General features: G+C 41.2%; 1 protein-coding gene across 26 annotated transcripts in view; it reads left to right on the top strand.

Moving 5' to 3' along the window:
* Positions 1 to 25,432, top strand: part of DMD (dystrophin) — a 1,213,044-nt gene that overhangs the window by 1,122,747 nt on the left and 64,865 nt on the right. For 21 of the 26 annotated variants that reach the window (XM_062608089.1, XM_062608087.1, XM_062608095.1 and 18 more), the window contains 2 exons: positions 10,831 to 10,892; positions 22,304 to 22,378. In XM_062608089.1, the coding sequence (XP_062464073.1) occupies positions 10,831 to 10,892; positions 22,304 to 22,378 (137 nt within the window). Of the gene's footprint in view, positions 1 to 4,211; positions 4,358 to 10,830; positions 10,893 to 22,303; positions 22,379 to 25,432 lie in introns of those variants that run through there. The other 5 variants (XM_062608103.1, XM_062608105.1, XM_062608107.1 and 2 more) reach the window with 2 other exon arrangements.

Below are 25,432 nucleotides of genomic sequence, written 5' to 3'. Positions count from 1 at the left end.
CTCCAGTTCCTCTCCATCCAGGAAGAGTAGGGGTTATTCCTTTCTTAATTTTCTTTATTTCTTGTGGGTTTGTGTAGAAGGTAAAAAAGAGCTCTTGGTATTTACAGGTGTGTGCCTGAAGAACTCATAGTGCTGGTGGAGCTGTGATGTGCTATCCATTGCATCCAGCGATGCATGTAATCTTACTTAATCTCAGTCTCACTCTGTTCCTCTTTTCAGGGTCATACACCTGGCAGTCGAGACTGAACAAACAATTTTCTACTGCAGTGTGTCTAAATTGTCACTATCAGCTTAAAATTAAAGGTAGCCTCTCCAAATTAGCCTTTCCAAGATTTCAGCAGGATGAATATGTATTAGCTATGTATATCTAATATATCCAAAACGACAGGCACCCTCTAATTCATCCTTTATCAACAGCATGCAATGCAGCACAACATAAGGCACACAGAGACTGCTCCTGAGGCTCCATTATACTGAACTCATAGGATGACTAAGATTTCAGTTTCAATCAGGTGTTTTTACTGTAGTAAAAGGAAGTACAGCCTAAAGGAACGCAGCGGTTGCGAGGAACAGATATACTCCTGTCACATGTGCTGTGTATCATCAGTACGTTCCACACTGTGCATTAAATTGCTGCAAGCTCTGTAATACAGGGGACAGGTTGGGTTTCCCTCAGACAGAAAGTGGTATGCTCCTTCCCCAACTTTCTCATGATGTAAGTAACCGAATATAGGTATATAGTACTATGAATGTTTCAATAGATCTTTAATTTACAATGTTGGGCAAAATGAATGCAGAATTTCAAAACCATTTTCTTCACTGCATTTACAGTATTTTAATGTGCTTCCAGTGGCAATGTACAAACAGCCAAAAAGAACCCCAAACCAGCAGCATCCAAAACAGTATTCTCTTCTTGGCTCTTCTGAGAGAGCTATCAACAAATACCAGAAAAAAATCCTGGAGGTGTCAGCCCTTGGAGCTTATTTAAGACAGATGATCCAGAAAAGTGTCATCCTACTCCCCCAAGCGATTCTGAGTATTTATTTATACCAAGAAAAAGAAAATAGACTCAAACAGCATAACGGATTAGCCAGCCCAACACAGAGCACCACAACATCTTCTTACATGCAAGGCAAGTGCTTGCTAATCCACTACACAGATAACTAAGAAATAGTAAAGCCACACTTAGAAGGAGGGCTACGCACTTTACACAACTATGGAAGCAAGACTTATTTAACAGGAAAATGTATCTTTGCTTTCAATGACAGTAAAACTAAAGAAATTATTCACTAGTTTTCTAACTCATAAAGTGCTAAACTTAGAAGCAAGCTTGTACCCTTAATGTCTACCCTACTGAGTGTTTTTAGGCAAGTCCCTACCTATTTCTGTGTTTGGTTTTCCATATCTGTCTGTAACATGGAGCAGTGATGCTAATCTATGTAAAACGTATGAAGATTTATACTCAAGCATTCCTGTTTAGAAGTCAGTTATTTTATGTTCATACTATTATTTTCAATACGTGTATGTCTGTGGCTCTTTCCTCATAGAAAAGGGACAACATTCTGAAAAGAACATATTAAAACTGAAAAATTAGGTTTCTCAAATACACAGATTCCAGTAACCATTTGGACTACAGACACCCTGCGCATCCACTTTCATGTATTTTTATTCTTTCCTGAAAGAGTTTGGGGGTATTATTTATTAGGGGGCTGTGATTCCCTTTAAGTTCCTGGTGTTGTTAAATATTGAAGAGACAGTAACCTTGATTAGATAAAATCCAAGACAAACCTACAGCATAAAAGAAATAGACACTGTTCTCCTTTTGATTAAGGTCTCTGTGTAGGTGCACAAGTTGGCTGAATAGCCCTTGGATAAGAAAAGTACCATAGGGAATTAAAATTCTGCTTGCTCTGTAATCCTGTTTTATTTTCTACAGGAAGAAGACTCTCTTTTATCAAATAAATGGCTTAAAATTAAGTATGTCATAAAGATTGGCTTCAGTTACAAATGCCAAATACAGAAACCATTTACACTGCAAAAAAAACCCTACATTTTTGTAATAAATTATGGGTGGTTTAAAAGTAAGTTGGATTAAGAGTGGTATTACTTGAGTGCATTGTACAGCAAAAATACAATTTTGAGGTCAGTCAAAACAGCTAAAAGCTTTTGTAAATTTGGAGACAACAATCAGAACTTTATTAAATAGATTTTTTTCATAAAATCAAATCATAAAGTTCATAGGCCTTCATTCCTTAATCCTTCGACATTCTTGTTTTCCTGTGGATGTTCATAAGCGGGTAATAGTTTGATTTAGGAGATCAAAGGGTTAATTTGCTTTTCAATTGAGGAATGACTCAGAGTTCCCCTTTATTGTTTTTTTTTCTTTTTTAAAGAGGTAAAAAGGAAAGTGGTGTGTGGGTGTAAGGTAGGGGAAAAAAGCCAAGAAAATGGATTCACTAATTGGGGTTTTCACCTGCTGTGAGTCTAATTGAATACAATGCTTTATTTGTAACTCAAGGAGAAAGAAGATTATGCAAAGTATGAGAAATTCAGACTGGTTTTTAAATTCTTATTACTTGGCACTATTGTATGGGAAAGAAGACCGATGTGATAATAGCAGCACCAACCTTCTGTTAAGGCAGACCAGGCGATTCCAGAAAAAATGAAAATTGCAGGAATGTGTATCGGCAGTATCAGTACTGGACACTTCTCAAAGGAAAACAAAGCACTTTTGCCGTGAAACAGCAGGTTTCCAGCTACCCCAAGTCCCCTTGTGTGACACTGGCAGCTGTTCTCTCCTTGTGATAGGCCATGAGGTTTCTTGTGAGTAATGTGCTAAACATCCTTTTCTAAAGGCTTAAAGAGAGCTCTCCCACTTCCTAAAACTTAGCTACAGATGGGGAAAGGTGGGGTTGTTGATGTAACACAATTGACAGCCTTCAGCCAGCTCAGTCACCTCAAAACAATAAGCCTGTTACAGCTCCACTGAAGTAAATGGAAAATTCTCAGTTTAATGAATTTTAATGTAGTGATTTCTGTTTACACAAAAATGAATCCTCTTTTTCCTTCCATGTGGGTAGAGTTGTAGATCCCAGGTAACTGAAAACTGCGAATTAGACCTTTTAAAATAAATTAAATTATGAGAATTTAACATTTAATTCCATTAAGTTTTATATTTGCATTTTAGGGCTGAAACTTGAGCATCTTACACTTTTAATGCTTCTAGAAAAAAAAAAAAAATGTGGGCTTTCCTTGAACTGCTTGTTGAGCTTTTCCTAAAATGCATGTGACATAGCTACCTGGAGCATTAAGGTGAGCCCTAAATATTCTGGTACATATGACAAAACCTGCCAAGTTCAGTAGCTACAGACATCTGTGTAACAGGAAACCAATCTTCGGGTTCTCCTTTAGTATAGAAACTATGGGAGAGATGAATTTTCCCAACTTCTCTGCCCCTGTCTTCCCAGTGTAAAGTTAAAGGGGTTTTGTGTACATCCACTTTTTTGAGTGGCTTCCCCAAGACTGCACAATCTGTAAGGCTTGAAAGACCATTTAGCTGCATGAAGGACTCGGTTCTCTAGGCAGGGTTATTTTGATGAATAAAGGACAGAGATGTAAAGCTTGCTCAAAAGGAGACCCGCTGCCCTGATTTGGAATGCTTGTGGCACTAAAAGGAGATTGTTAGCTCTCCTTTGTGTACTGAATATTAAGCAGGAATTAATACACAGAAGCGTTGTGGCAGTTACTCGGCGGGAGCTCCTTCTGCTCTGGCAATTCCAGGGGAGCAGCTCATCCGTCCTTCCCTGCGAGGCCACGGCAAGCCCTCCGAAACGAGACTACCTGATTTCACTCACAAATAAACCACTCGGCGTTTTAAGCGCCGAAATGAACAGCTGCAAGACAAAAAGACAGGTGAAAGCCCATTTCAAATTCATCCCAGCTTCGGTGCCTATTTCAGTTTAAGTTTCCTCCCCAGGTCCGCTGGAGGCTAACCGACTTGCAGCCTCAGAGCACACCCAGCTCCCTAGGGGAGCAAACACACACCCCCGAAAAAAAAAAAAACCAAAACACAAAAAGCCCGAGGAGGCCTCCCTCACGCCGCTGGAAGAGCCGCCCCGGCCTGGGTGAAAGCAGATAAAGGGCCGAGGTTCCCCCTCACCCCCTGGGGGTAAAGAGGAGTGCTGTTTGAGGCGGCACCGGGGCGGAGCAGGGCGGGGGAGTACCGCCCCTTCTCTCTCTCTCCATCCCTCCTGCCCGCCCTTACGGTGGGGCGGCTGCAGTGGCGCTGGGCGGTCGTGCTGTTTCTGTCTCCGCTGGGCCGCCGAGCAGTCGCCGCCATGAGGGAGCAGCTCAAGGGGTGAGGGGCTGCGGGGGGCGCGGGGCGGCAGGTGCCGGCGGCTTCGGGCGGGTGGGGGGCTCCGGGGCTCTCAGGTGTTGGAGTCGAGCGCTCGTAGTGGTCCCGGTAGGCGGGGAGTAGCGTGGCGGGTACCCGTCTTCAGTGACCGTGCCGCGGAGCGGCAGTACCTGGCGTTCGTGCCACTGGAAAGGTCAACGCGTTGCCCAGTTTTCTCGTGGGAGCTCGAAACGGCGTTTAACTGAGCGCCCGTTCCCTCTCGGGAGGCTGTAGTTCCGCGCGGGATGTCCCTAGTTGGAACGCGTAGGACATGGCGAGGGAGCGCGATCGCACACACAGGAACCCGGGCGGGGCAGGGCAGGGCGAGCCTTCCCGGTAGCGGTTGTGCCGGAGGGGCTGGTGCCCGCGGCCCCGGCGGGACGGGAGCTGGCGGTTCTCGCTGCCCCTCAGGTTCTGAAGGGAAACGCAGTGCTGTAAAACCAACCGTACCTGCGTAGCACATAGCGTGTGCTGTAATTTGGTTCAGGCGTGAACTTCGGCGGAATTCCCGAGAACAGACGTGCTTAGAAATGTGTTACTCTTCCCGTCAGCGTCATGCTTAGAAATAATCTTAAAAGTTAATAGGCAGAAGAAACTGGGAGGGAGTTTCCTCTGGGCTGTTGCATTACAGGCGCTATATTTCTTGTTATACGCTGCACTATATTGCCTCTTAATAGTTATTGTAAAATACCGCGAAGTCTGGGCCACCAGCAGCATCCCCGGCCCCCAACCTCAGCTGAAGTTGGGCTGAGAAGTGCAGCAGTATTTGCCGGGATATGCTGAGAAAACAAGAAACAGGGTTCTGTGTAGGATCTCTGACCTTTCAGGGCTAAGGAATTGTTCGAGGCCGTCGCTGTTTGAGCCTGGATTTGACAAGACCCTGCAGTGAAATTGCTTTGGCAGAAGTGGAGAGGATAGGATTTAAAAAACAAATAGATCAGTGGAGAGTGACAGCTGGGGGGGGGGGGGGGGGGGGGAGTAGGCTCTCCAAGCCTTAGCCACTGGGCTGGAGTCTTTGCCCGCGACAGGGTGTGCAAAATAAATGTTTAACATCAAGGGGAGCAAAAAGAGTTACTACTCAGTACTTGGTAGTTGATATTTGCCCTTCTCCTGTTCATTTCTAGTATCGGCAAGAAACTTTAATATGTATTGGTGCCTGCCTTCAGCACTCTGATAAATCTTGAAAAAGCCAATAAAACATGCTGAAGTCAAATTCCTGCTGAAAAGACACTGATCCTTGGATTAAACAGAAATAATCTCTTCAAAGATCAGTTTTTACAGATGAAAACAGTAGTCCTTTGTAAAGCACAAAGGAGTGCCACCTTTTCACATTGCTAATACTTTCCATAACAGTAACTTGTTTTATCTAAGGAATTAATGAAACACTGTAAAAAGACAACTGTTAGGTCATCCTTGCAGTCAGTGTCATCTACTGATGAAAACGTTTCTCTTTCAAATGATTGGTAGTGTCTATTCATACAAACAATTCCAATTGTGTTTGGGTTAGTTTAGTAAAATCCAAACAATTCCATCATGTTTATTTTGACTTTTTGACAACAGTCATAAGGTGGCTGGAATAATATTTTCTGCATCTTAAAGCCAAAAAAGGTGAGAGGTAATGTAAATCGTGTTGTTTGGAAATGGTTCAGTTCAGTGCTTTGTAAAATACTGTAATTTGGTTGTTTTCCTAAGTATATGTAACTATTTACTGCTGCCTGATAGAATTTCTTATTCTGTGCACATGCACATCTAGTTCATGTCGCATTTTATAATGAAGTGTAAGGGGAGAAGTGCAGCAGAACTGGCTCTGGTATCACCAGTGAGGAAGGATGTAAGAGTTTAAAAAAGGGCTGTGCAGTTGCAGCCTAAAATTCTAGATTCTGGATCTGAGCAGGCGATACACATGAGGCTGAATCCTAGATATATATTAGAAACGAAAAAAAAAAGTGCAATCAGAAACAGTTAAAAGGTTCGCAAAAGTTTCAGTTTGTCTTATGCAGGAATGTTTAGAGGGGGAATTTGTGCAGGAATTTGGGTGGTAGAGGGAACATTGCTTTCCACTCTCCCCGCTATTGGTGTTGCTCAGAAGTAATATAAAAGGAAGGAAGATAAGCAACTGTATTTTGTCTAAACTGATCAAGTTATAACAAGGGAACTGTAAATCAGCTAGCATGTCTGTGAGGATATCATCTCTTGATGTCAGGTTTTCAGTCCTGTGTTATTGGCTCAACCGACAGCGATGAGAGACAAATCTCTGCCGTTGGCAGGAACAGTGGAGTTCACGCAGGCATAGTGTGACAGAATTCCCCACATAAAAATTATCCCTGCTAATATAATATAATCATCCTTTAATGAAGTGGTCCTGCAGTTCCCAAAGGATGTATTAAGTGAAGACTTTGCTTTCATCCCAGTGAATTATGAGTGTATTTAGCGTGCCAGTCACACCAGCACCTAGGTGTCATCCTTATCCATTGCTGCTGTTCTCCTTTTCAGGCCCTGGTTTTAATTTCCTTTGCAGCTTAAGTCAGATGAGGAGGAGGGAAATATGGCACGTGAGCCCACTTGCATTTTTATTTGTTGCAGAATGTCCATGATTTAAAAACTAGTGATCAATTTAGTTGACCTAAATGTAGAGCCAAATTGAAAACTGTATCCTCTGAGCTTGTGCAATATTGCAAAACTATTGGCTGTGTGCACTGATGTCTTTTTATGTTGATGGTTCATTGGAAAAGCATCTTGAGTACTGTTTCTCCATATATTCTCGCCCTGCTTTAGCTGCTTTTAGTCAAGAGGTCTTGCACTACACTTTTCCTGTCTTTCTGACTTGCAAACTGTAAAGAGCCTTGTTCACTGGAGTTTGAAACTCTGGCAGATGCTTTGCTGCAGATCTATTAAGGATGCTACAGCATTCCCAAGTGTGGTTGAGGCTGCCTGAAACTGCTGAGCTGGCATTTCACTTCAGACTGTGTTCACAATAAGGGCATGCACACAAATCCTCCCCCACCGGTTCAACCCCAAAGCTCACAATTAAATGGCCTTTGAAAATGGCAAAGAGGCTTATGAAGAATAGCCTCAATGGAATCTAACCTTTCCTGGAGCTGCCCTGGTGTGCAGAATCGTTGATAATTTTCCGAGCTGAAAATGTTCAGTTGAGAGGCAAGTGCCTTTTTAGCTGGAGCAAAATAGCTGCAGCCTTCTGTTCTGCATGTAAAGTACCAGCAAAAGCTGCCCTGGCTCTGTGTAGGCACCCAACCTCTTCAGAAATCACAGCGACCAAGGCTCAGTTCCCTTGAAAGCCCTTGTCTTCCCTTGCAAGGGTGCAGAGGTATCCTGATGGCTCCCCAGTCCATCACTGGATCTGCTACAAACCAGCTGGATGCAGGTCACTCTGCCCCACAGCTGGGAAGGTGACAAGGGCAGGACTGGTTCCCTACTGACTTAACTTTTATAGCCTGAAGAAAGAGGTATTTCCTCTAAGTTGCAACTAAGTTTATAAATAAAAGAGGGAATAGAGGGGAAAGGTGTGTGCCCTGCAAACTCTGTCACTTGCAGATGAAGCAAATAATTCCTTACAAAATGTACATCTCCATTAGAATTAATTTTAGACTGTGAAAGAAAAGCAGTCCACCTAGTGGTTTGGGGTTACTAGTTTTAAAAATACCTGAAAACAGTTGGAGTCCAATGTTTCTTTGGCAGTGGAAATGTTATTTACAAGATCTTAGGAAAAGCATTTATGTAGTTTCAGGAGGGCTAGTAAATGCCATAAGCTTAAGCCATGCACACTAAATCCATGGATATATGGTTAGGCCTTACCATAAAAAAATGAGAATAAAAATAAATTATTCATCTGTGTAATGTTGATTAGTGACTAGCCATAATAGATTTCTGTATTTAAAATGATCCTTGTGTTCTTCTATCCAACACAGCATGGGATTCCATAATCCTGTATAGATAGATCTTTACCAGATATCTGATGGCTTTTAAATATTTTAATGGGGAATCTCTGCCTTTGAAGGCTACCAGGTTAACAGCTTTGGAGTCTGAAGTGCTCTGGTTCACCAAAGAACAATCTGGGGTTGCGAAGCTAGTCTCATAGGAAATTTTCAGAGGTTCAGGGATGTATAAATTCTTTTCCTCACTTACTGCTGGATTTGGCATACAAACCTTGGGGCAGTTGCTGTTCAAATATCCCCTGCTTCTGGGGCTGCCTGTCCATGGGGAAGCAAGCCAGGGCAGCCAGGCTCATGCCTGTGGAACTGCTGATCTGGGACTGACACTGAGAATGAACAAACTGCAGTCCAAGATCTGTGGGTTTGAATATTTATTTGAGTCTGCAGTCTGTTCATCTGAATCCTGACATCTCTGTCTACAGGGTTCTTCTGTGATAAGTATGCTCCCTTCCTCTTTGCCTTTGGGCTGCTGTTGTGTAAGCAGAGGCTTCAGGTAGCCAAGTTTCTTAGGGACTCAGTGTGCAAATGAAACTCCTCCTGTTTTTCTTCAAAATATGAAAAAGGATGGCAAAAGCTGCTGCTGCTACGTTTTCTCTGCAGAAGCTGCCCATACCAAGTGTGACAGAAGATGCAGGAGATCGGGTGCAGGTGGCTCAGAACCACAGGTTTTCACTTGAAGCTACCCCGTTTCTGCATTTAAGAAAACAAGCCGAGCTGAGATTTTTGAGTGATTAAATGCACCTTCCTTTGCAGGATGCTTTTTTCTTTCTTTTACCAGAGCAAAAACCAAGACCGCCTTTGCTCTTCTAGTGTCCTCCTCCCCCTTTCACTGCCTTCAGCCACAGCAGGGATTAGGAAGGGGAGGGGATGCTGAGGCTGGTGAAACAGGGTTTGTTTAAAAGCATATGCTCAACTAGGGCAGCGCTAAGGCAGCATGTTTTCCTTATGCTTAGTGCTTGTGATCCCTTTCATTCTTGCAGTTACAGAGCAAAATCTGGACACATTATATATAGTAAGCTACTGAACATGCAGAGGTTACTAGGCCAGTAAAGTATTCACATGAATCAAACAAATAGCTTGTCTTTTAAGACCAAAATTAAATGATAGTGAGAAAATATGTCACGATTTTCTTTTTTCCTTGAGTAGGGGTGGTGTTGAAGTGAGTAATTGAAATTTTTACCTGTCTTAGCATGTGAAAGGTAAAGGTATACTTGTGAATATTGCTGCCTCAGAAAGACCTCAAGGGCTGTTTGTTATCTAAAACAACCTGATTGTACTAGTCTTCCAACACACAGTTGGGAGTACAGGTGCATTCAGCTGATGGCTAGGTTGTGGTTCATTCTCTTGGAGCTGGAAGGTGTGTGCTTCAGGAGCTGTGCAGTGCTGTGGACCAGGTCCTGCTGTCCTGCATTGTTCTCCCAAATTATGTGTGTTATTGGAACTAGGATGTCTTAAGTAAGGAAAATGCAAATGTGATTGACAGCAACTGTGTGCTACATAAACTTTCCAGATTTATTTTTTTAATGAATACTCACTCTTGTCTTTTAATATAGCTGAATACTGAATGGACAGGACTTCATTTGCTACATGAGAATTTTCTTTCAAGTTTGCTACATTAATGGAAACATGATCACGTTAGCTATATTGTCATTAAAAAAAAAAACAAACATAAAATGTGTAACCTGAGGAGACATGAGTTGCTACTACGCCTGTTAACACTTCATTTGTTGGCTTTCTCACACTGTTTGTCTTTTGGCAGCATGTTGTGTTGCAAAGCTGACGACTGCTAGCCTCAATGCAGAGACTGTCCAATTTACATTCTAATCATAGTGCAGCGTTTCATAACCCCACTTTAGCTTTTCCTTGGCTTCTCAACAGCTCTTGCCTCCTGACATGGCATGGGGACCTGCAGGAAAAGGGCAAGGGCCTGGGAGTCCCAGGCAGCAATAGTCTTTGCTAAAAGAGACCACTGATAAGGGGGCTGGAACGCATGGGCCTGAAAAGTGGTGTACGCTGGTGGTGGATCAGTGGGCTGTTGTATAGGGAATTTAGTGCAGATTTTTGGACCGAAAGGACGATATGGCAAAGCATGGAACACATAGGGGAAAGCAGGTGAAAATAACACAGATCTCAGTATCTGGTTAGAATTCCAAAAAAAAAACCTTCAAGAATCAAACACTTTTAAATGTCTCTTCTTTAATTTGGAGGAACCAGAGAGTGATCTGTACCAAACAACAGGTTTTAAAGAATAGATCGGTGTGCTTGCAGACTCCCCAAAACATTATGGCCTATCTGAATACTTGCTGTCTTTTTAATATTAGCATTACTTTTAATTAATTAATGTCTGCCACTACTGAGACCCCCTGCTAGAGCAGCTCAGGCTGCAGGCAGTTGTCCGGCACCATGCTTTGATGTGCATCCTGAATCATTCACAATGAGATGGAGAGAGAAATTTTACTTGACTAACTTTCACTTTTTGTATTGTAGCCATGAGACGCAAACGACCTGCTGGGATCATCCCAAGATGACTGAGCTTTACCAGTCTTTAGGTAAGACACCTCTACCAGATTGTTGGTTGGTTGTTTTTTTTTCCAGTTGAATGGATTGTTTAGGCAAAGATTTCCAGGAGTAGTAAGACAAAATTAAGTGAAAGCGAGAGGCAGTGCTTTTATCAAGGTTAACATTTTCTGCAAGGGAAATGCGTAAGGCATAATAACACATTTCAAACATAGAGTGGAAAAAATAGTATTTCAGTTAGCGCACTTGGAATGTGCACCGAGTTTACAGCGTAATTTGGGTGCATTGTTGCAAACTCTTACTGGAAGTCTGTGACAGAAAAGAACAAAAAAGAAACTCTGAATCTTTTCACTGTCTGATCTACTTTACAAAAGGCAGATGAAAAAATCAAACCAAGCTGCTGCTAATGTTGACTTTTGGATGGTAGGGAGCCAATTGAAGCAATTTGCCAAACTGCATTACCAGTGCTTTATTTTTAAAGCACTTTCAATACTTGGAAGGCATGGCAGCTGTCGTGATGTCATTTTGAATATCCAAATTGCATGCTTATTATGACTTCAGATGTGCCCCTCTGGTGGAGGTTTTTTATTTATTTTCTTAGCAGCTTTGGATTTTACTAACAGAAGCCCATCTATAAGATAAAATAGGTTAATCCATGCTCTAGTATAGGCTGCTTGGCAGACATTTAATAGCTTACTCTTTGCTTTTAATGGTTGTGTTAATAAATAATAGAGGGTATAATAAAAATTAAGCTATTTCTGTGAAAGAAATATCAGTGAATATGCTGCATTCATAAAGGAGGTTACATCTATACAGCACACGCTTTAAATGAGCCAGTTTGAGCAGTAGGGCAGTGAAATCTAACATTCAGTGGAGGCTTATTTACCATGGTGAAAAATAGCTTAAATTATCTCCTGCTAAACTCCAGTTTAGCTGCTGAAAAGACTCTAATTATACCTGCGTAATCTATTTTGAGCTAACTCAGGTATCTCTACGGTGCTCTGTGGTTAAACGCGTACCAAAAACATTTTAGAAAAATTATATGGCAAAATAGAATGAGGCAGTGAGAAGATTTTTTCCTTGGGAGTATTAGCACTGTGGCAGCAAGTTGTTTAAAAATTAACCAGAATACAGCTCTGTTTGTCAAAAAGGGATGTAAGATTGTTAATTTCAGGCTCACCAAATGAAAAATCAGACAAGTATTGACTTGCCTTTTAATTATATTGCCCTGTTTGTGTCCTTTATATTTCTGCTCTTAAAGAGTGGTTTACAAGGTTCAGGACAAATAATAATTGCACATGCAGACATCCCTTTAATACAGCTAGATCTTCAAACAGTTGCCTGTTAATTGAACCGTGCTGACTCCTCAGCCTTCTTTGATCCTTAGCTTGCATGTTATTTCTCATACTGTTGTTGGTCAGACCTGATGTCCTGTTGCAACTGCTTTTCTTCTGGTATTTCCCTGTTTCAGCTAGAGCACCCTTGAATATTAAGATGTGAAAAGGTAACTATATGTAAGGGAGAAAAGTATCCTGATAGGTTCAGGTCAAGAGTTCAAAAGATGTGTGACTGCTGAAGTCAGTTTTCATTTACTTTAACTGAGTTTTATTGCTATGAGTATTGCCCAAATGTCAAGATTTCAAGATATTCTTATTTCTTACCGCATAAAGGAGGAACATGTTTAGGCAGGTCTTGTTTAGCTTGCTTTTTTTTTTTTTTTTTTATAAAATCCGGCTGTTTTCCTTTTCAGAGGAAAATTTTATTTTTCTTGGAGTTGAGATCAAATAGTAATGTGGAAACAAAACTGGCTTTAGCAAAGGCTACATAATGTGCAATTTTGTTAGTAAACTTAGGCGTTCATATACTTGTACAAAACAGATTAGACAAGGTCATACTTTGTGCACTGCCACATGGGGTGAAGCTCTGATAAAAGTGCTACTGAATAACCTACCTATTTATTTTATTTTATTTTTGAACTGGGTGTAGTCATTATTGCCTAACTCTCATACAAATTGCATAATACAAGCATAACCCGTTTAGTCTTGAACAGAACCCTTGATGTATTTTCAGTGCTTTGCTTTGCCTCAGGTTAAAACGGTAATAATGGGATGTTTGAAATCTTTTCAGACTGCAGTAATATTTTATCTGAGAAGATATTAAAGTTCATTTTTCTATTGCATATTCATTAGATCCTATTATTTTACCTGATATTAGGATTCAAATTTTTCTTCCCATTCGTATCAAGAAGACAGTAAAGAGTTTAATATATATGCATTTAAAAAATGTGGTAGAAAACATGAATTCTGGAGTCCAGGTAAATGTAAAAAAGTGAGACCAAGTACTTCAATGCTGTCAAGAGTTTTCATTTCAATTTTCCAACTCCTACACTTAGCCCATAGGGAATAATTGCACTGTGTGATGTAGCTCTCTATACATGTCAGTATATCATGATTTACTAGGGGATCTTTATGTCTAATTTAAATTCTTCCACATTACTGAAAGCTTAATTTTTTTAAGTGAATAAGGAAGGTGCAACTTGCACACGGTAACATTCCTCATCTGCCTTTGAGACACAAGAGACACTTCTGTAAGAAAAAGAAGTAATATTAGTTTTATTCTTCACACCTCCAGTTCATACATGCTGCATTATATTTTGCTAAAATCTATGGATTCCAAGTTTCAGAATTATGGGTTCAGGTTTCTGTTCTTAGAGGTTTGGGTATTTATAAAAAGGAAGGTAAATTACTTGGGAGCTTATAAACTAATAAAAGAAAGTAGGAACATACTGGTCAGATCGTTGGTTCAGGAAGTCCCATATCCTGCCTTCAATAGGGAGTTCATCAGAGAAAGAACCCATAGGAAGAAGTCATAACATAACCTGCCCACAAAGGAGGTATTCTCAAATTCTCTTTGAGCTCATTTGTTGGAACACAGCTTTTTATAAAGATACTTGTAATAACTGAAGAATATTTTATTTGGAATTTAATATGATTATCACAAAATTCTAATTACTTGCTGTTTTAACAAAAGCTTTTCCTTTAAAGGTACTAAAATGCTTGTTCGTGACTGATCTTCTTAATAATTTAAACAACATAGTATTTTATCAGTTTTAATGATGTATCTATTCCTGACACTCCTTGGGCAATTTACACTCTTCAGTTAAGGTTATAGCTACTTTAAGTTACATAATAAACTGTGAATATTAAATCACTTAATTACTGTTTAATGGTCAAGTCAGAGTGGCAACAGTTGCAACAATGACCTTAGCCATATCATTTAATGTATCTAGTAGATGTTGGTATAGATTAACTAAGAAGAAATAGTATAAATTAAGAACAAAGAGGAAAAATAAATACTGAAATAGGAAAGGTAGTTAAAATAAGTTGTAGGCAAGTCTCAGTGGTTCAGAGTCTGACAGGCATACCCCGGTTTGCGTTGACACTGTTATCAGCCACTCTGATTTTTCTTCTGACTTCCTTCTGAAAGGCTTCAAAGTACCAAGAACGACTCCAGCTGCTTTTCTTTCCAAAAGCAGTTCCCCTGAAGCAGATCTGCTGTTTTACACTCCTCTTTTACAGCCCCCTTATAAATTTTTTCATCGCTCGTGATGGCTCCAGGGCATCACTGAAATGAGAATTTGTGTGATTTCATTGTCCTGGAGAGTTCAGGGACCCTTGGGTGAAGGGGGAGATGGGAAGAGCAGGAATCAAAATGATCTGGGATTGCTTTATTTTTTTCAGATTATCTTCTGAGAGTGAACTTCTAACACCAGGCAGCTTAGTTCACAATGATAGTATTTTGCCTTTAAGATGAAAATGACTCTAACTTTTGCAGTGATGGCCCAGGAGAACTTGGCCTGTCATGCCCTACTGTTAGTGTCCCTCTCCTCCAGCCTTCCTGTGTAATGTCAGTATGAGTCTCCTCAGAGTGCATTAGTGTCATTGTGAACAGTAATTGCAGTAGCAGGGTACACTCAGAAATGTTGCTGTGTGCACCTCTTTCTCTCTCCTAACTCACCAAGGCAAGACAAGAGGGTAAGAAACACCCTCACCCATGCAGACTGCAGTGCAGTGGTGACAGCTTTCCATTTAGTTTGGAGGGATGGGGGGGCAGTTCTCTGTGGAGTACATGGAAGAAATGTCAGTCGCTTAACACAAGGTGGAAGAATATGGAAGGTACTTCTGAGCCTCCACCGGGCTTTTGCAGCAGCTGCGGTGTTGGTCTGGTGTCTGGCTGCTCTTCTGCAGCAATGTGAGCTTCCAATTCTGAATGACCAAGGTGGATAAACTATGCTTTTTGGTTTGTGCATTGTGATTTGTCCTTCTGAAATGCTGCCTGAACAGGGTAAACTGCCTCTCTCTGCTGTAATAGTTTTTATTACAAACTAGTAAAACATGTATTTAATATGAGGTTTTATTCATATTCAACTAATTGTTTTCCATATTTGTACTTGTAAGACACCTGCCCATTGCACACATCAGTCATTTGTGTTCTACTGAAATCCACTGGGACAATACATTCAGTCTTTCTTTGAAGGTTGCTTTGAACCACGACATTCACTGATGTCCTTTTCAAGGTAACTTGATCTGAATAATAAAACTTCTGATCTCAAAAAATAGGATTGGCTGGGTTCTGTCAGCCTTGAATAGTAGTAAGACCTAGGGTAAGTCATCTTTCTAACAGTATGTGTGTCCTACAGCTACTGCTGAACCCAGGACAATGTTACTGCATCCTGTGTAGGCCCACATGTAAGAGACAATAAATATGACTATGGCAGAGAAGTAGAAGTTAGGTAGTAGAAGTTATCCTGCATCCACTGAAAAGGAAACCATAGGCGTATTATCAGTGGAGGAGGGTATTTTAGAGAGCGAAGTAATATCCTGTTATGGAGTAGGTGAGCGCTATGGAAACATTTTGCTCAAGAGTATTGCACTCTTGGTTTGCAAATGGACACCTTACATTTATACTTTTGAAATTGTTTGTTTGCTATTTATTTATTTTAGGCATTTCCATTATGACTACTTCTCTTCTAGTGTTCATGAAGGGTTTCTGACATTCTGACTGCAGACTCTGCTTGCATCCCAACCCTGTAATGCGGTGTAACCCAGATCATATCCTTTCTTACACGTTGGGTTTGCAGGCTGAAGAAAAGCCATTACATGACAAAACTAAATTCCCAAGGGTCATGTCAGTTGGTCTAGTTATCAGGATAGTGGCGTATGCTGTGGTGTTCATCCACTTGGTCTAGATGCAGTCAGTAGCATTTTGGTGCCCTAGTTACCTTCTACTTACTAAGTTGCAGAGACACTGTCAGCTTTTATACTCAGTGGGATACGTCTAGTACAGTGTATCATATTGTTTCATGGAGAGTAGTTAAGCTGTATGTCCATGTGTATAATAACACTGTTTACTGTTATTTATTCTCAAAGCAGTGTGGATGATAGCATTAATTATTGTTACAATAAAGGAGTCAATGACTGAGACAATTGATACTAAGCAGTGTTACTTGATTAATTTCTTTCCTTTGTGCATATTTCTCATTTGCATTTTTAAATTACAGTTCTTAAAGAGGCAATGTATGTCACTGTAGGGCATCATTAAAAGATTTATATACAGGATCTGGGCAGCAGGAAGAAACACAGCATTCTTACCAGCTGGTCAGGGAATTTCAGCTGTATTGAGTCAAGATGAGATGAAGCTTCTTGAAAATTTGGAGTGCTGCTAATGTCTGATGAAACCTGAAAGCTTGGTGGTGGCTGGTAGTGGAATTATGGTCTATTCAGGGCTGTACAATAAACAGTTTTTAACCTCTGTTAGGTAGGCATTGTTGGAGACAAGTGATATGTAATTCCCAATATAGGTTATCCATTATGGGCAGTGTATTTATGAACAGCTGTACGAGCATGTCACAAGCTACTGCTGAGTAAGACTTTCATGTTTGGACTTATGTCACTGTAGGTTGACATTTTTTTTCCTTGCAAATAAGTGAGTAAAAAAGCCCTCAAAACCTGTAAACCTTATCAAATGAAGGTGAGGATTTGACCTGGTGACATCTTTCAAAGAATTTAGTTGTTAACTTACAATTTCTACTCTTGAGGCAGTTGTGACCTGAATCATGTAAACTGATCTTTTCAGTTTGATGATGTCCAGACAGTGTGAAGATTGCTATCCATAAATTCAAGTGAAATGGCTGTGGTTTTTCCTCATGAATTAAAATTATAATAATATTCACGCTAATATAAACAAGTAACCCTCTGTAAAGTAAAAAACAAGGTGATTTTCAGATAGAAGGGACTTCCTGAGATGCCTTCAGATTACATAGTGTGTAAGAGAGACAAATTATATGAAAAACCTTTGGCAGGATGCAGTCTGGTCCATTCCAGAGCTTTTAAACACTCAGTGAAAATAGTCTGTTGTAGAGGACAGTATGTTATCAAATAAAACATCCCAGTCATTTGGCACTCTCTAGCAGGTGGAGCAACTGTAGGGGGTTTAGTCTATTCAAGAACCACTATGGAAAGCAGTACAGTTATAATGCCTTACGTAAAACCTGTTGTTTGGGTTATAGGTGCAACTATTTAAGAATAAAAACAAATATCCCTCCTTGCTGGATGCTAAACCTCTTGTTAAATATGTTCTTTTTAAAAGCTTCTAGTTCATTTTTTTTTTATTGCTTTTAGTTGCTTTGTAAGACTCAAGAATATGAGGATCTGTTTTTCCTCTTAAAATATTTTTCATATCCCAGTGTAAAATCTGGAATATAGCATGGGAGGATTTAAAAAAATGTAATCTACAACACCTCATTTGTTGATGCTCTGGCAGTATTTAGTGGGGCATTCCAGCAGGTGGTTTGAATTTTTGGTGCAAATCACTGACCACTTCTAAAATAAGTGTTTTTTTTTTTTACCTGATTATCCGCTGTCAAAAGGATCTGCTATCTGTAATTAGCTGTTTCTACAGTACTGTAGAAATACAACATTGAAAAATGTGTTGATGGGGCTGCCTTAGCTCTTTCGAGGAAGAATACAGCTTTTACGTTTTGAAATTTCTCTCAACATGCAGAATTAAGTAGAAGAGGTTAGGATTTAATGATCTGATCATCTTTCCATAATATTTCTAATTTGAGCTATCCCTATCAGCAGTCTGAAGTCCTCTTCATTAAAGCTGCATGTGTAATAAGAGCACTAGTTCTTGTTCGATGTCATTCATATTAATATGAATGAACAATAGGAATATGAACATATTCATGTGCCTACAACATAATCATATGTTGTAGGCACATGATGGACATGGAGGAAATCACTTCTCTAAATAACCTTCTCCCTGCTGTGTTAGTTGCTGTGAAGCAAAGGGAAGTACTTGTCATGTCTGTAATGAAAAGAAGAAAGCAGCAAAAGGAGATTTCCTAATTTCTGAGAGTCCCTGATGCTGTAGCACTTTGAAGTCCTTTCACAATGACAGTGGGAGGGCTGTGGCAAAAACTTAGCAAGATTATGGGGTGATCTTCCTGCTGTGTTGGTGGTAATTGCTGCAAAGGCATCAGCTGTAAGCACCTGCCCCATCTTACAGGTCTTCTGTAATGCAATCTTATATCTTCTCCCCTAGAAAGTTTTTTATTCCCTTGAACAGAGAGGTCATTCATGACTGAACGATAGAAGAACCGTGATTTCTTTTTGCTCTGGAATGTAAATGTGAGTGCCACCGAATACGCTTCTGTGATCCTTTCCTCAGCCTGTTTCTTTGCAGGGGCCAGGTGACCTCTTCCACTTCATGGTTGTTTCAGGCCATAAACTGATTATGCTCATTTTTTGTTCAAAGCTGGAAGGTTATCTTCTAAATAATGAGTACTGGGAGTATCATGAAACAACCTGCAAAGTTTCACATGCTCCCAGGGCTTTTCAGCCCTCTGACCACCTCGTTTGGATGATGAGTTGGTGATTACCTTATTCGAGTGGGAGGAAATGGCTGGAGAAAAGCTTGCATGGTATGCAGAGCTTTCTGACCTGCTCAAAGGTGATAAAAGCCTTAGAGCCAAGGCTTAGTGGGTCTTGACTCTTAGTGGGCTGTTTGGAAGTGGAGCAATCATCAGATTTCCCAGGAAGGAAAAGAAAAAAAAAAAAAAGAAAAACAAAAATCCACAGGGAAGGAGGAACTCCTGGTGTTTCCATAGGCCCTTGGAAGGTCACTGCTGCTTGAGCAGCTTCCTCCCTCCTCCGCACATTCCCAGCAGTAGTGTCTGGCTTGTGGCCAGGCAGTGCCTTGTGCTGCCTCACTCAAATTCTTCTCCCATGCTGTTAGTCGTGTCATTGCTCTAACGCTCCCAAGCCCAGTGACCAAGTCCTATTCCTTGACAGTCTTATGTTCTATGTTTCATTTAAATGGGGTCATATACCAGTGAGGAAAACCAGAGAAGCCTGGGCTGTTCTCATTTCTCCACAGAGCAACACATTTGTTCCAGCAGTAGCTTGGGGGGAGGAAGAGCACAGCCAACAGTTTCATAGGAGTGGGGAGAGGAAAAGCTCAATCACTAGATCCAGTGATCTTATATGACTGTCACCACCTGGTAGGAGAGCTGTCCATCAGGAGCATGGAGGTGGTGGCATAAGGAAGGGAGGAGGTGAGCAGTTGACATGGGACCATGGGTTAATACTGATAACAGCAGTGAAAGGGGGAGCAAAGGTGCACAATGGCTGTATGTGACCTCAGCATGTAGAGCCAAAAGATGACATTGCTGCTATTTCCCCAAAATCTGAAATGAGGGCTCTGAAACTAGCTCCTTTCATTCCTTGTGATCGTTTACAGCCGATGCTTCTTGGCAGCAATGTCATTACGGTTGATAATAAATTCAGTGTGTATTACATATACAGGAAAATAGATGTAAACTATCGCACCTTTAGGATAAGTATCTTCATGGATTGTACTTTCTGCCCTGATCAGTGTATAAAATATGCATATATATAGCTTTTTTATTGCCCTTTTTTTTTACGGGGGGAAATTTAGGGAAGGCTTCTTCATTTTATCAAATGCTAGGAATAACTAGTATATATTCTTTTCCAGAATACAAGTGCAGATTTACCTCAAGGCTATAAAGTGTAACTGAAGTCGCAGTGTGTTTGCAAGAGACTGCTTTATTCATTTCCCTTCAAGACAAATTAAGTCACTTTACTTAAATTACTCACTGTGTTCCACACCACATTAAGGCTTCTCAACGTGTCAGGATGATTGTGAGAGAGGGAGCTGGCAGGAAAAATACACAGGAGAACTGCCCATTAAAAAGGTGTGTGAAACTGAGCAAAAGAAAAGAAGTCATATACAAATCTGAAACTTTCTCTTCTGCTGTAAGACATGTTTTAGAAACATTCAATAGCTTTTATTAAGGGATACAAAACTACTGAATTATCAAACCTCAAATTACTCATTCAGAACAGCTTAATTAAAATTAATGTAATTGAGACTATATTCCCTCTGCTGCCTATAAGCTGTACAGCATTGTAAATTATGTTGGGATAGTTATACCCAAGCTACCATGTTGCAAACAGCTTTATAGCACCTCAGTGCATATGCCAGCAAGGAGCTGTTTTGTACTTGTCCTGTTTTTCATCATATTCTTTCTCTAAGAGTTGCCAGGCTTAGAGGCAGCTTTTTGGGCTAAATGGACCTTTATTCTGAGCCTGTTTGTTTGTTTGTTTTTTAATTTAATGCTCTTTTCGTATTTACATAATAGTTTACATTTTCCAAACACTTTCCCATCAGTAACTCCTTAGGCCCCATGGGTTTCATCAGTAAATGAAATGCATTCAGCAGGGCTGCCGGCTGCTGAAACTGGCTGGCACAAACAGTCCATTTCTGTGCTAGAAAAGCCTTAAACTACAAATGCCAACCGATCTGTTTGAAACAGTCCCCAGACCACTGAAATGCGCAGGAGCATCTGTGCTGAGGAATTAGTTGGGTAGGTGATAGGCCAAAAGCATGCCAGCAGCAGTTTTCAGCAGTGGGGGTGACCATGCCGTAGCAACCAAGAGTCTGCCCCATGACTCCTCAGGTCCCAGTGCAGCTATTGGCAATGGCCCTTGGGAAACAGCATCAGGTCAAAGACTTACCCCCAAAACAGTAACTGTGATGGGTTACTCAGGTTCTTTTGCATGAATGTCAAAGCTGTCCACAGGTAGTTTAGGTGGGTCTGCTGGCATAAGCAAAAGCCCTTTGCCAGATTTGTGTGCTCACTTCTGCATCCTGAGTTTGATTATGAATAGTGCAAGAAGTGTTGTATCTGCACGCTTGTCTTGGTATGCCAAATCTAGTTGATAATTACAAGTTAGATGATATACTGGTACTGCTGGCAGGAATTCAGCCACAGTAGTTTCAGCCTCACTTGCAGTGCATTTTGTCTTCATTCTTGTTGTAAATGGGGTTTGCCCAAGGCCACCCTCAGCAAAGCCAGCAAGAAGATTGGAATAAGCACATCTTCCTCATCCTGGTTTCACAGAAGAGAAAGATACAAATGCAGTTTCTTGGCCAGGTTTGGTCCAAGACAACCCCTGCTTTCTTTTCAGGTTTGACTGATGTTTGCTTCATAGGCTACAGGCCAGTTGCTGGGGGGAACACCACAATTTGGTGGTGAATAATGTTCAAGTAGCCAGTACTGAGCTTCCTGCATGCTGAGAGGCTGCCCTGCTCTGGTGTGGCTGGTTTGGTGTGTGACCTGCCTTGTCCTTGCAGTGTCCTTGGAGTTTTTGCAGGCCATAGTTAAACTGTTCAGTGGGGAGTTGTGCCTGTGATGGACTTGTGATGTCCTTCTTTTATTAACCGAGTGGGTGGAAGGCTCTAGTAAAAATCACACCACACTGTGTGTTCTCATGGTGCAGCCGCAGCTCACTGGCTTCCCACTGTTTTGGGGGTTGGAACCTAGAAAGTCACCTGGCTGGGAGAGCTGGCTTCTTGCTGGGAAGGTTCTGCATCCCAGGACATGTCTGGAGTCTGCTTAGGTGGAAAGCACAAAAGTTCCATTGTTGGGTTTTTTGAAGTTTGTTTTTAGCAGCAGCTGAAAGTCACTTGTGTTTTCCTGGGCAGAGTTCTTCCCTAGGGGCTGCCTGCACGCAGCCTGGCTGGTGCAAGGAGGAGTTTCTGCTTCTTATCTCTCTCGCAGTGCCCACGGTGTGAAAGGCTGCGGTATTTTCATACAACCTGCTGCAGTCACTGATGTCCTTTCAAGTGCTCTTAAGTTCAGTGCTTTGGAACAAACGGAAGTAATGCTTTAGGTCTTACGGGTTTTCTTTTGAGTGGTTTGAGGGTTTTTGCTCAGTGGAGTTTCTAACGCACTATTTCCCCCCCCCTCTGTTCTTTTAAAACCAGTTAGTATTATCTAGGTCAGTTTAACAATGTCTTTGTGAGTCTGCTCATTTCTAAGGTGTAAAGCTGATCTTTTAATGTTTTTTTCCTACAGCTGACCTGAACAATGTCAGGTTCTCAGCGTACAGGACTGCCATGAAACTCCGCAGGCTGCAGAAAGCTCTCTGCTGTAAGTATGTGCCTTTTGGCTGGTGGGAAGACTTTATGGCCAACACATGAGCTAATTTGTAACCTTCAGAAGCAGAAAAACACCCACACAGGTACCCCCAGCTCTGTCTGGTGCATGGAAACCTCTCACCTGAAGGGTCTTCTGCTGCCAGTAGTTTGCATATTCCTCACAAAACCAAAGTGCTGGGTGGTCTTCAGTTCTGTCCCCTGTAAGACAGAGCAGGGGATCAGAAAGAAAGCTAACGGCCCTTACATGTGCCTTTATATCTTTTTACTCAGTTTTTTTTTTCACTGTGCTCATTACTGGAGCTATGTCCTGTGTCAGCCACAGCTTTATTGTTTTAGGTTGCTGTTTCAACCTAAAGAAACAGGATCATAGTGTGCTAGGAACAGTGAGAGTTCAGGTGAAATAATCACTCCAGAGCTGAAGTTGCTAATGGTTTGTTAAGTTGAATCTTGAACCCTGAGGGTTTGTTGCCTTTAAACAAGATCATTACACTAAACATTTAACTTTACTTTTCCATAGCTTTTGGTCATGTTCAGAGTTCTCTCATCAGCCATCCCTTAGTGATGTGTGTGTTCTAACATTTTAATTCTCTCAGCTGGTGTCTGGTGTTCTACCAGTCACTGAAGTTACATTTCCTCTTCAGCTTATTGTAACCTGATAGCTAAATAATTTGCTCACAGTTTTCTTGGTAGGCCAATGAGCTGCCAAAGCAATCCGTTTATGAAGTGGTATACTTTGGAAGGTCACTGAAATATCCGTCATTTAATTACAGGGTTAAATTTCTGACACAGTTGCAAATGTTTCAACTGTTGATTTATCTCAAGTTTGGATTTGTGTTCACATGCTTTCTGGAGCTGTGTCAAACCTCGGTATTTTTGAGCATGTTTACTTTTAGGCTTACAAGCATGGGTGAATTCCACTAATGAAAAACTTAATTTCTGAATGTCAAAAAAAAAAACTAGAAAAGAAAAAAGGAAAGAAAAAAGCAACCCCAAACCACCAAGTGACAAGTCTTGTAACATAATGAAAGATTTCAACATTAATGCAACGACAAAGAATGAATTATGATAATCATAAATACAAACATCTCTCCATGCCACACTCATTACAGAAAAGTAGTGTAAAGAAACTGAAGTGATATGTAGTGAAAACTATTCATAATCAGTGCAGTTTTGGAATAAGGAACTAAAATTTTTGGAATCACAGGTTTCTTTGGCTGGCAGTGTGCAAGTGTAACTTGTAACAGGTTCTTTCTGGCTGAAAAGTGCAAAACTTTGCATTCTGTTTATCTGTAATACCCTGACACCTATCAATGAATAATTCTAGACTCATTTTGGACTTCTGTATTGAGTTTGCATGGCAAGGTTTTGGTAATAATGGGCCGCAGGCATGGCTTCTGTGAAAAGCTGCCAGACAGCTTTTCTGTCCAGTAGAGTCAGTGCCAGCCTGCCCCAGTAGAGTGACCCACTGCTGGCCAAGGCTGAACTCATCAGTAGTAGTGGTAGCATATTTAAGAAGGGGAAAAAGAAGAGCAATTGCTCAAAAGGTAACTGAGCATATGTGAGAGTAACAGTTCTGCAGTCTCCAAGGGGAGAGGGGTGCTTCAGGCACTAGAGCAGAGATTCCTCTGCAGCCTGTAGTGCAGACCATGGTGAGACAGGCTGTTCCCCTGCAGCCCATGGAGGTCCCTATACCAGAGCAGAGGTTGCTCAGAGAAGGCCATGATCCTGTGGGAAGCCTGCACTGGAGCAGGTTTGCTGCAGCACTTGTGACCCAGAAGGGGCCCACGCTGGAGCAACCTGTTCCTGAAGGGCTGCATGACATGGAAGGGACCCATGCTGGAGCAGTTTGTGCAGAACTGCAGCCCATGGGAAAGACTTGGGTTGGGGAAGCTTGTGGAGGACTCTGCCATGGGAGGCACCCCACCCTGGAGCAGAGGAAGAGTGTGAGGAGTCCTTCCCTGAGGAGGAAGGAGCAAGAGAAACAATGTGTGATGAGCAGACCCCACAACTGCCATTCCCCATCCTGTCTGTGCTGTTGTGGGGGTAGGAGGTAGGGAATTCAGGAGGAAAGTGAAGCCCAGAAAGGAGGGAGGGATAGGGAGAAGGTGTTTTTAAGATTTGGTTTTATTTCTCATTATTGTACTCTGATTTGATTAAAGCTGATTTACCCAAGTCGTGCCTGTTTTGCTTGCAGTGGTGATTGGTGAGTCCCTGTCCTTATCTCAACCCCTGAACCTTGCGTTGTATTTTTCTCCCCTATCCATATGAGGAGGGGGGCGATAGAGCGGCTTTGGTGGGCACCTAGAATCCAGCAATGGTCAACCCACCGCAGCTTTACTGTGTGGAACTGCAATTACACACTGAAGTCAGTTCATCTCTCGACGCTACACTTAGGTAGATTTCCTGAGAATGGATGTTTTCGGAGACATGCAGTGGCTCTTACACTGATTACTTTAGCACATTCTTCATGCTTGTATCTAAGGAGAAGTATTTAAGGAATTAGGTTAGCAGTCTTTGTTCTTACAAATATTTTTGCTTGGAGACACCATCGCTGTGTTTGTGTATTCTGTGATTTCAGTGTCGCTTGTGAACCCAGTTTAATTAGATTTGATTTTTTTTTTTTTTTCTTTTTTCAAAGACTTCATTAAAAAATTCCTTTTTCTGCAGTTTGGCACAGAGCACATTGCTGGGTTTCAGGGCTCCTACACACAGCCAAAACCCCCTCAATTCCATTTGTAGTATGTCCTGCTTTCAGCTCTTACTTTTTATTTCAGTTTTTAAATTGCAGTAGTTTATATACACGTATATTCTTTTTTGCAAGCTTCATAAAAAGCAGAGCAGTTTTGTCTAGTGAGGAGCACTGTGGGGATGTATGCACAATAGAAGGCTTGCAAAAGTGAAGGTACAGCCTGTTTCTCAGTGGCAAGAATAGAAACACTTTTAAAAATGAACTATACTTAGATGTTAGCTCTCTTCAGTTTATAAATTAGCCCAGTAAACATTAAGATACTAGGATATTAACCCCAAAGAAGAATATGGAAAATAT

This window comes from Pezoporus occidentalis, unplaced genomic scaffold, assembly GCF_034315485.1.
Source record: "Pezoporus occidentalis ecotype Australia unplaced genomic scaffold, CSIRO_AGI_Poc_V1 ctg129, whole genome shotgun sequence".
Classification (NCBI taxonomy): domain Eukaryota; kingdom Metazoa; phylum Chordata; class Aves; order Psittaciformes; family Psittacidae; genus Pezoporus; species Pezoporus occidentalis.
Note: the sequence above shows the minus strand (reverse complement) of the source record. Positions and strands in the feature narration are given on the sequence as shown.